Source organism: Pocillopora damicornis, chromosome 1, assembly GCF_964200805.1.
Source record: "Pocillopora damicornis chromosome 1, jaPocDami1.2, whole genome shotgun sequence".
Taxonomy (NCBI): domain Eukaryota; kingdom Metazoa; phylum Cnidaria; class Anthozoa; order Scleractinia; family Pocilloporidae; genus Pocillopora; species Pocillopora damicornis.
The window spans coordinates 17,057,598-17,068,949 of record NC_142670.1 but is presented as its reverse complement, the minus strand read 5'-3'; the positions used below and the strand labels follow the sequence as shown (position 1 = coordinate 17,068,949).

At 36.4% G+C, this 11,352-nt stretch overlaps 1 protein-coding gene across 1 annotated transcript in view; it reads left to right on the top strand.

The window, feature by feature from the left end:
- LOC149052392 (uncharacterized) overlaps positions 1-11,083 on the top strand; it is a 33,372-nt gene extending 22,289 nt beyond the window's left edge. The window contains exons 7-12 of the mRNA XM_089195280.1: positions 309-380; positions 1,938-2,009; positions 2,805-2,876; positions 3,230-3,301; positions 7,131-7,202; positions 11,008-11,083. Coding sequence (XP_089051406.1) covers positions 309-380; positions 1,938-2,009; positions 2,805-2,876; positions 3,230-3,301; positions 7,131-7,202; positions 11,008-11,083 — 436 coding nt within the window. The remainder of the gene's footprint in view (positions 1-308; positions 381-1,937; positions 2,010-2,804; positions 2,877-3,229; positions 3,302-7,130; positions 7,203-11,007) is intronic.
- Positions 11,084-11,352: the final 269 nt, after the last annotated feature.

Sequence of the window (11,352 nt, the reverse complement as noted above, 5' to 3'; positions counted from 1 at the left end):
CAACTATTATAATGCTTTCGGGTGCAAAGGTTACATAACCTTAGATATCGATATATAAAAAAAGTCGTTTGAATCAAATCGCTTAAAAAAATAGCATACAATGAACGTGAAAGAAGCATCACACAAACTTCCTCTTTCTTCCGTTGTGAAAGATCCATGTCCGAATATAATGTAATACTAATCACCCGCATATTTTAGGCCCTTATATCAGAGTATGAGAAAAGAGATAATTTTTTCGAGCCTCCTATTCTCTGAACTTTGTCGTCGTATACCATACAATTAAAAATATTTCAACTTATTTTTGATAGGCAGTTGAACAACAACCAGCTAAAGAATTTACCATCGGGAGTTTTCAGTAACAATATCAAGTTGGAAAATCTGTAAGTTTGGAGTCTTTCTTAATATTGGTGTAAGGGGTACGCATGGAATCCAACCTGGAAAGTAGGCATTTTGATGCGTGGGTGCTGTCGCATCTTATGGGTTATATCCTAATAAAGCGGCATTAACACTTGGACTTACAAATGTCCTTTGAGACAAGCATTGGTTTCGGAAAATTCGTTCCGTGATCGATATCCACAAGGAAAAAGAAATTGTAAACAGGGGCTTGAGTAACAAGTAGCTGAACGACTTGTCACGAGACATTTTCAGGAACAATACTCACCTGGCTTGGCTGTAGGCTAAGATGTACAGATAATGTTGTGTGCATTTCAATTTAAAAGGGCAGTGATATCCTAACAGGGACTGACAATGATATGTCGATAATAAATATTAGTATTCGTCATTAGCCGTTTTGAAAACCATGGGTATTCAACACAGTAGCAACTCTCAGCTGGGGTGGCTGTAAGCTAAATTTGTTTCCTCATTCCATTGATTAATTAACAGCTTCATAAATTCGCATTTCAAACTGCGCCGATTTAATACATATGTAGCAACATCTTAATTAGGACTTGGGTTACAACCGACGAAGAGACTGGCCACAGAAAGTTTGCAGGAACAATAAACAACTTTGATTGTTAACTAAGACCCTTTTTCTTAATCTACTGGGTGGGTTAAGCAGGGTTAAGATAACCCATGACTAGTTTGAAACTGATTTCAGATCTGAAAGCTTTAACAAAAGTTTCAATCGAATTCTTTTTGTCAAGGTTGTGATGACTGGATGCTTTAAAAGCGATATAGAAAATTATCCTTAAAAGGCTTTTGAATGAAGGAATAAAGAAACCCGGATTAAAATGTAACCATAAGTTAGCGCTAATGGGGCTTCAAACAACTGGGTCCTGATGAATAAAAGGGTATCTTATCTGCATTATAACCCGTTCATGTTGAACATAGTTGGAAAAATTTCTTAGTGTGTAGTTGAGTAAACAGCCAGCTGCATAGCTTTTCGTTAGACATACTTTCGGCTCAGTGAAATGGAAGCCGGGGTGTAAAAAAGTAAGAGATTGTAAAATCTTAAAAATAGTCAATTTTATCCAAAGAATGGCGAATTTCTAAACACTTAAGTTAATGGATATTGGTATTAACAGCACAATACGATTTCTGATTCCTTCCAAACTGGCGTATAAACAGGAGTCTAACCTCTAGAAGGTTGCAGATGTCAAAGAAAAGCTAGATATATGACGATAAAGCAGGGCTTGCTCTAAAGCTTTAATTTCTATTTTTTTTCCTTTCATAATCTTATAAGTATATCAAATATTACGATTTGTGTTGCTATTTATTCCGTAGAGGAATTTTAGTGTTCAGTTGTTTTCGATGATTCGAATAAAAAAGCTCTCAAAGTCATTTTGTTCTACAGTATAGCTCGTTTTCTAATCACAGACTTAAAAAAAAGCAACGCTACATTGACGCTAACAGTCTGTTTGCAAGCATTTTGTGTGTTTCCTGACCTTCCTTACTTGGTGTAACCTACTAAATACCGCCTTTAAATGATTTTTTGTTAGGCGGTTGGACAACAATCAGTTGAAGGGATTACCATCAGACATATTTAGCAAAAACACCTTGTTATCGGACTTGTAAGTTTATACGCTTCTTTATTTATTTAAAAGACGCTTTAAATCCAAATCTACTTAACAGACAAATAATGCTTCATCTCTAAATGACCGATATGTCCTCTTTCCTCTAATGCTGATGCACAGTACCCTTGGATCCACCTCTCCCTTGTTTTGACCTCTACTCTATGTGCTACTTCTCGTCTCCCTAAATGATAATTTTTCTTCATAAAATGACCAGCCCTAGAAATAAACCTCTTTAGCTTTGTGGTCACTTAGTTAGAAATGGGTAAATAAGGATTCGAAACGGGTGCTCAAGTACGTACTGCAGACGACATTTTATAAACGAAATTCTTTCTTCTCTCGCCGAAATTTCCATATTCACGGACAAATCAGCTCTCTATTCACCGCGATAATATACAAATGGGGGACTATTGAAGTGGAGTCTTTTGAAAACAACAATTTGGATTGATAAAACAAACTTACGAGCACACGATCTTGAAAGCTTACTTGAAAAAACATATGAAGCCGGTACAAAAGGGAGGCAAATATCTTACAAAAAGGAGGCTCAAGGATTTTGTGACTTAAGCTTAGAATGAAACCATTTTCTGTCCATAACTGTAAGGTTAGTTTTGATGAAATGTCAAAAAATCTCAAAGTCATTTTGTTCTACAGTATAGCTCGTTTTCTTATCACAGACTTAAAAAAAGCGTCGCTTTATTGACGCTAACAGTCTGTTTGCAAGCATTTTATGTGTTTCCTGACCTTCCTTACTTGGTGTAACCTACTAAATACCGCCTTTAAATGATTTTTTGTTAGGCGGTTGGACAACAATCAGTTGAAGGGATTACCATCAGACATATTTAGCAAAAACACCTTGTTATCGGACTTGTAAGTTTATACCCTTCTTTATTTATTAAAAGACGCTTTAAATCCAAATCTACTCAACATGCAATAATGCCTTATCTCCAAATGACCGATATGTCCTCTTTCCTCTAATGCTGATGTACAGCACCCTTGTTCCTACCTCTTCCTATATGCTACTCCTCGTCTCATGAAATGTTAAAAAAGCTCTCAAAGTCATTTTGTTCTACAGTATAGCTCGTTTTCTTATCACAGACTTAAAAAAAGCGTCGCTTTATTGACGCTAACAGTCTGTTTGCATGCATTTTATGTGTTTCCTGACCTTCCTTACTTGGTGTAACCTAGCTACTAAATACCGCCTTTAAATGATTTTTTGTTAGGCAGTTGGACAACAATCAGTTGAAGGGATTACCATCGGACATATTCAGCAAAAACACCTTGTTATCGGACTTGTAAGTTTATACGCTTCTTTATTTATTTAAAAGACGCTTTAAATCCAAATCTACTTAACAGACAAATAATGCTTCATCTCTAAATGACCGATATGTCCTCTTTCCTCTAATGCTGATGCACAGTACCCTTGGATCCACCTCTCCCTTGTTTTGACCTCTACTCTATGTGCTACTTCTCGTCTCCCTAAATGATAATTTTTCTTCATAAAATGACCAGCCCTAGAAATAAACCTCTTTAGCTTTGTGGTCACTTAGTTAGAAATGGGTAAATAAGGATTTGAAACGGGTGCTCAAGTACGTACTGCAGACGACATTTTATAAACGAAATTCTTTCTTCTCTCGCCGAAATTTCCATATTCACGGACAAATCAGCTCTCCATTCACCGCGATAATATACAAATGGGGGACTATTGAAGTGGAGTCTTTTGAAAACAACAATTTGGATTGATAAAACAAACTTACGAGCACACGATCTTGAAAGCTTACTTGAAAAAACATATGAAGCCGGTACAAAAGGGAGGCAAATATCTTACAAAAAGGAGGCTCAAGGATTTTGTGACTTAAGCTTAGAATGAAACCATTTTCTGTCCATAACTGTAAGGTTAGTTTTGTTTGACGAAAATATATTCGTGCACTTAGGTTACCTAATCGACAGCCGATCAAAGTTCTCAAACTACTGAATGAACGGAAGTTTGAGATTTCTCTAAAAATTCAACAAATTGAGAGAGCCTACACAATCCAAACCATCATATGTCGACGAGAAACCGCAAAGTGATCCCAAAGTGATTTATAAATCTCATGTCTAGCGTTCGGTGATCCTTAACGCTGGTCTCAGAATACAGAGCCATGGACGTTGACACAAAATTGAGGTCGGCTGCCAGTCACGGTTCCCAAATAACTACATGACTTGCATTTGGAAATTTACCCAAAATTTAAGGAAACTGAGAAAGCCCATACATTTCGAACTATTATATGTTGATTAGAAGCTTCTGCGCTCTCTCGAAGACATTTATAAATCTCATTTCTAGCGTTCGGTTTCTCTGACTCAGAATGCACGCACTAAGAAATTCAGTGATACTGCCCGGGATGTTTTGTATACGTTTTAATCGCAAAAAAAAAAAAAAAAAGCTTGTTAGCTCAGTTGATAGAGCACTGCACCGGTATCGCAGAGGTCATGGGTTCAAATCCCGTACAGGCCTTCTTTTCACTACTACTTAAGTAATGTTTATTACTACGAAGATCGCTTTCATATTCAAAAATTACATGGAAACAGATTGGTAGGGGTACCAATTGTCCTAGTTTAAGTTTTTCCTCTTTAGAAATTCTTCATAGTCTACAGCTATTCAGCAAAGTGGAGGTAACTAGCGGCACCCAAAAATTTGTTAGCAATCATAAAATAGAAATCCTGATAATGATTTGTGATAGGAAACAACACCAGGCATTGGGAGAACGCTTTTCTCCCTGTTGATATCCATGATTTTCCGGCGCTTAAATTAAGGTTGTCTCCGTTGTGTCCTTTTTCCAAGCCTTTTGGGTGTAAAATATTTTTCAAATTTGTTAAGGGTGGCAGGAATATTTAGTGGATGAGGAATGTGTACAGCATTAAATCGAAGAAATTGTTTCTTTTTCGAGAGATTTTGAGGTTACAAATGTAAAGAAAGTTTTATGTGGGAATATAAAATGGAATATGAAAGTAGCCTCATACAAAAACCTTTAACAAAAACTTTTCTCTGAATTCCGTTGTGAACGATTTTGCATTGGCGATTTTCCCCAACAAATTGAAGTTGACTACTTAAACCAGCCTTTCACGTGAAACGTGAAGAAAGGACGCAGATGCCTTGGATAAAATCCAATGCAAATCCACGACCGAAAGGCACAAAAATGAAAATAAAGAATATATAGTCTTGAGTGTGACAAAGGATCGTGGTTTCTCAACTTTCGGTGATTTGCGGAGCCAAAACATGTTCAATTTTTCCCTTGGTTTTAGCCTTACCCTACCACCGAAACGTACTCGTAGTATATAAGAAACCATTAAGATAATATAGCACAAAGAGGTGATTTTAATGGCTATTACCCTGCAACGGCTAAAAGCGCAAATCTCGCGTGCGTTGTTCCGGGATAGCTAAGCATCGCTTTGCCGTCGTACATAAACCACTTTGGATGTTGAGAGAACGCGAAAAAAATTTATAAACAATAAGGTGTTAGTGACGAATTATTCATGATAGTCTGTACGGAAAGCTTTTAAAGTTAGCAAGCTTAGAAAGCAGCTTTAATTACTTGCGGAAGTGTTTTTATTTTGAAAAATAAATTCAGTTGTAGGATTTTAACTGGTGGAGTTTATTTTCATTGTGAGGATTTAACTTTTAATTATTTAATAACATTACTAGACCACATCACGTCTGAAAGCGAAGAAATCGAAAGACAACAACATCGTGCCGTGTTTCAAGTGTTCTGATTCAAGCGTCGTCCAACTATTTTTTTTACTCGCGGTACACTATTTTCCTTTCACAAAATTTATATAAGTTGTCACAGCTTGAATTAAAATTGCCATGGAGTCGTTGTTAGAATTTACAAAAGTGTTTGGACTGTCTAAACTTGGCAAAAACTATCAGGTGAAAGTTGAAATCGCGGACAGCAAACGGAATTGCCAAAAATCTTGAGTGCACATCTACTTTCGAAGGGTTTTTTTTCATATATCAAGTAGATAAGATTCTCAGAAATATCGCTTTTATGCCTCTCCAAGAATTTGTAGTTTGTTTCGAAACAGGTAAGAACCTCTGACTCACTTTCAAAAACGGTTTTTTTGTTTGTTTTTGGCTCTTTAAAAGTTGACAATGGTTTTTCTAAAAACTTTAAAATGACATTGTAGTAAACTTTGTTACAATTTGACGATATATGTTATGTTTGCGCATATGCGAAACAATACCACTTAGCCTCGTTTTCAACTCGCAATTCCACGCTAAATACTTCGCTTCGTTGGCCAATCAGAATGCGATATTTTTTTCAATTATGCGATTCTGAGACTGATCAATAGAGCTTTTAAAGTCATTTGAGCCGACTCGCTTTGTGTGCTGAAGAATTTTGCCTGCTACAGTTCGCGAGACACTGACAAATTTGTACACAGTTTATGTCACTTCATTCATGACCAATAGTGCAACCAAATTCGATAGGTATCCAATTTGATGATAAAGAATGCTTTTCTATCAGCCTGAGAATAAACCTACATTTCCTCACTCATGAAAATATCTTCAACGTATAGGCGGAAGTTAAATTAGAACTGGTCTTATAACTAGATGATAAACAGTTATAAACAAAATATGAGTGTGTTTTTCTTTAATTTCTGCTCCCGCTTTCCGCCCTAAAATATATCCCTCTACTGCCGTCTGCTCTCCCCGGGCTCCCTCCCCCGTCCCCCCTGTCCCCCCTGTTCCAATTGTCTCCCTCCACTAAGGCCAAAAACCTAAGTAAAAACTGACAACCTCACAGATAAAGGTCTTACCTCAGTGGCACAGTTCGAAGAGGCCGCCTCTGCGCACGTTCAAAAATTAAATTTCCCCTATGGAAACTCAGATTGTGCCGAGTGTCAAACAGTCGTAACACCAGAAAATTTTCCCTACTGTTTTCTGCCAAAGTCTCTCTATTCCAGACATTCTCTATTATTAATTCAATATTTTCCCCTTTCAAACTTCTTTTAATATCTTTCATATTTTAGGCCCTTATACTAGAGCATGCTAAAAGAAGTAACGAGTTTATTTTTCTAGCCTCTTGTTCTCTGAACTTTGTTGTTGTATACCATGCAATTGAAAATACATTGACATATTTTTGATAGGGAGTTGAGCAACAACCAGCTGAAGAGTTTACCATCAGGCATTTTCAGCAACAATACCCGGCTGTACCGGCTGTAAGTTTGGAGTCTTTCTCAATATTGTTTTAAGAGGAAAGCATGGAATCCAACCTTCAAAGCAGACATTTGAATGCGTGGGTGATATCGCATATTCAATATACGAAAAAACGTTTCAAAGAACTTTTTCTAGTATGGGTCATATCTTAATAAAGCTGCATTAATACCTGGACTAGGAAAAAGTTCTTTGAAACGTCTATTGGTTTAGGAAAATTCGTACGCTAAATAGATTATCAAAGAAAAATTTGTAAGGAAATTTAGTAAAGGAATCATTGTAGTAGTGAATGTTCACCTTCGATTTTCCTCTCATTCTTAACCAGTCTAGTAATCAAGTCAAGAGTATTCTATGCAGTTCATTGTTCAGATATGTGTTTTCCTCTAATCTCTCTCCTTTACACAAAGGGAAGAAGAAAAAGAAAAAAAAACAAGAACAAAACAAGAACAAAAAATAATCAGCCTTGTGACTCCTGTTGCCTTGTCAAAAAGTGAGAGCCAATTTTAAATGCGCGCGTCAAAACACTCGAAGTGCAACAACTGAAAATGAGAATTTAAAAATGTGTTACGCACTCTTAGTTTCTCTTCAAGAGTCTATGAAAAAATATTGCGGTATACCCTAAATTTACAAATGTTAATCTGAAAAAAATGATTGAGAGGCCAGGAGGCAGTACTAATCCAACTGACCAGTTCTTCCTAAATCCAGACCCAACATTCGAGCGTCTCTGAATCATCTTACCTCAAGCTCAGTGGAGTAACAAAATACCACCGGTAAACACCTCAATATATCACGGTGGTAGATGACTCACTAGCTCCTGCGGATTTGAAAAGTTTTTTATAGAGATATCCAGGTCCCTATGACCGTAATTGAATTTAACCACTGCTGGTTATATTTCTAATAAAGTAGATATAGGAATACGGGTAATATGAGACCTGTGAGGAAACCTCATTTCTTGAAAAATGATATTCCATGCTGGAATATATCTAAACAGATCAAGAAACTTCCTAAATTATGGTTGCGCTCGATCAGCTTTATTTGAACTAAACCAACTGCACCCAGAAATTTGTTAGCAATCATAAAATAACAATTCTGATAATAATTTGTGAAGGGAAACAAAACCAGGCAGAGGGAAAAAGTTTTCTCACTGCTGATATCCATTATTTTCGAGCGCTTGAATTATAGTTGCATCCAAGGTGTCTTTTTTTCCAAACCTTCTGGGGGAAAACATTTTTAAAATTTGTGAGGGGTGGCAGGAATATTCAGTGGATGAGAGGAGTGTACAACATTGGACCAAAGAAATTGTTTCTTTTTTCAACTTATTTTGTTTACTCGCGCTACACTCTTTTCCTTTCACAAAATTTATTTAAGTTGTCTCAGCTTGTATTAAAATGGCCGTGGAGTTGTCGTTCGAATTTACAAAAGTGTTTAGAAAACTTAAACTTGGCAAAAATTATCAAGTGAAAGTTTAAATCGCGGACAGCAAAAAGAATTGCCACAGATCTTGCATTCGAAAGGTTTTTTTTTAACTTATCATGAAGATTCTCAGACATTTAGTTTGTCGGTACAATTTTTTGAGGCAAGAACATACCAAGTTTTTCCTTTCTTGGCGAGTAGTTTGGACAGCTCTAGTCGAGAATGTCTAAAGGTCTTTGACTCTAAAATAGCTAAAATGAAGCAATCTTGTAGTAAAACTGAATTTAAAATTAAGTGATCCCGAATTATAAATCTCTTGTCTAGCACTCGGTCATGTTTAACGCAGGTCTCAGAGTACGGATGCATAGTTGTTGACACTTAATTAGAAATTTCAAGAGCTCGAATGCCGGTCACGATTCTTAAATAACTAAATGACCTGCAGCTGGAAATTTGCTGGAAAACTTGAGAAATCAGGACAAACCCTACAATCCAAGGAAAAGAATTAAAAAGTACATCGTAACAGATTGGTAGGTGTACCAATTGTTCGAGTTTAAGTCTGTCCTCTTTCGAAATTCTTCATAGCTAACGACTATCCAGCGAAGTGGAGGTAGCTAGTGGTTGATATTAAACATGCCACAAAACAGCGACTTAAATAGCCAATAGCCACTGGTGCTTATGTGAGTAGTTGTATAGCAGGTGTATACAAAAAAAGTGAGATGATATAGCTTAAAAATGTTATTTTAACTCATTTATTCCTGCAACGATTATAATACTTTCGGGCGCAAATCCCGCAATTCTCTAGGCGGTGAAAACCTTACGATAAAATATCAATTTTTTAAATATGTAAGAGGTGGCAGGAATATTTAGAGGATAACAAGTGTGTACAACATTGAACCACAGAATTTTTTTTTTAGAGAGAAATTTTAAGGTGATAAATGTAAAGAAAGCTTTATTTACAGAAAAGTGTAAGATAAAATATAAAATTGAAAGTGGCCTCAAACAGAAACGTTTTAACAGGAACTTTCTCTGAATCCCGTTGCGAACGAATTTTTAAAATAAATTAAAGTTTATTACTTAACCAAGCCTAAAAACCGAAAACAGAAAAAAAAAAGATACAAAAAATAATAAGCACATTATTAGTAAAAGGAAAATTAACTCAAGTTATTGAGATCTAAAGTTATTTTCGTAAAACAAATTTACAAAAAATCAAGACGTCATGTTTTCCGTTGAACGTCGACTCCCTTGCGAAATTTTCGCGTCAAACAGCTTTATACTTCAACTGAGGTTTGTCTCCATTTGCATTCAATGATTTCGGAGCCGCTGGAACTTGTTTTTCCCTTGGTTTTAACCAAACCCGACTACCGAAACGTACTCGTAGTAAATACAAAAACAGTGAGATAATATAGCACAAAGAGATAATTTTACCCTGCAACGATTACAAGCGCAAATCTCGCGTCTCTCTTTGCTCCGGAAGGCGGAAAGCTTAAAATTTTAAATTTTATCGGTTTACCGTCGTTTATAAACCACTTTGGATGTTGAGAGAACACGAAAAAAGGTTTGTAAACGATGACTCTCTACTGAAGAATACTTCAATTTGGAAGGAGAAAAAAAGATCATGGAAGTCCAACTCTGTGCACGTTCAAAGACTTAAGTTGCTAGTATGGAAACCTAGACCTGGCAGCGTCAAACAGTCGTAACACAAGGAAATTTTTCTCATACTCCTCCGCCAAGTTCTGTCAATTCCAGACATTCTGTATCATTAGTTCAGTGCTTTTCCCCTTCAAACTTCTTTTAGTATCTTTACTTACCCTACCCCCCTAACATACAACAACTCAATATCGCCTGGCTTATGATGAGGTCTACACTACATGTCAGTTTGAATCGTAAGACCTTATGTATTACAACAATGGGTGATGGGAGGAGAGGGAGGGAGAAGAGAGGAATTTTAAAGTGTTCTGTTGTTTTCAATGCCTCGAATAAAAAAAGAAAACCCTCAAAATCATTTCGTTCTACGAAACCAAAACTTGCAAAAATTTCTAAGCTATTCCAAATACGTTCTCCCTTTATTTCATATGGCGAGGAAGAACCGCTCAAGAAACTCGAACATCAAGTTGATTCCCATGACACATCGAAATCCTTTCTGTTGAAAATAATAGATTGACGAATGGCCAACTCATCAATGGATGTCTTAAAAGACAACTACGCTTGATAACTAAATAATGGAGTTGGCAGATTTACCTGAAAATATAAATACGTTGCAGTATAAGCCACCTGGGTTCTTACCAAAAACATTTCTAGCCACTTGAAGATATTAATGGTAATGATAATACGTTTATATCAGTCGTGCGGCTGAACACTTGTTACACGTACTATAACCGTCTCTTCATTTGTTGACAGATCCTTGGTCAACAACCAGTTGGAGAATTTGCCAAAAGACATATTTATGAACAATACAAATCTACAACTGCTGTAAGTCAAAAGTGTAGACTATTCTTTCTAATTTTAATCATGCAGGCCATGTTAAGAGACGATGAGGGGATTACAGGGATAATTGTAACAGTTACAACATTGAAATGATCTGACATATTCACCAAAGTCACAAAGATTATTATTGTTTTAAAAATATCGAAAGCTAGGGCCAGGCTTTTTAGTCATCAATCAGACAAACTTTATGATGTATCCACCCAGTCCATCAGTTCTCAACCTAACTTGCCTCCGAGCATTAGGGTGGAAGGAAGGGGC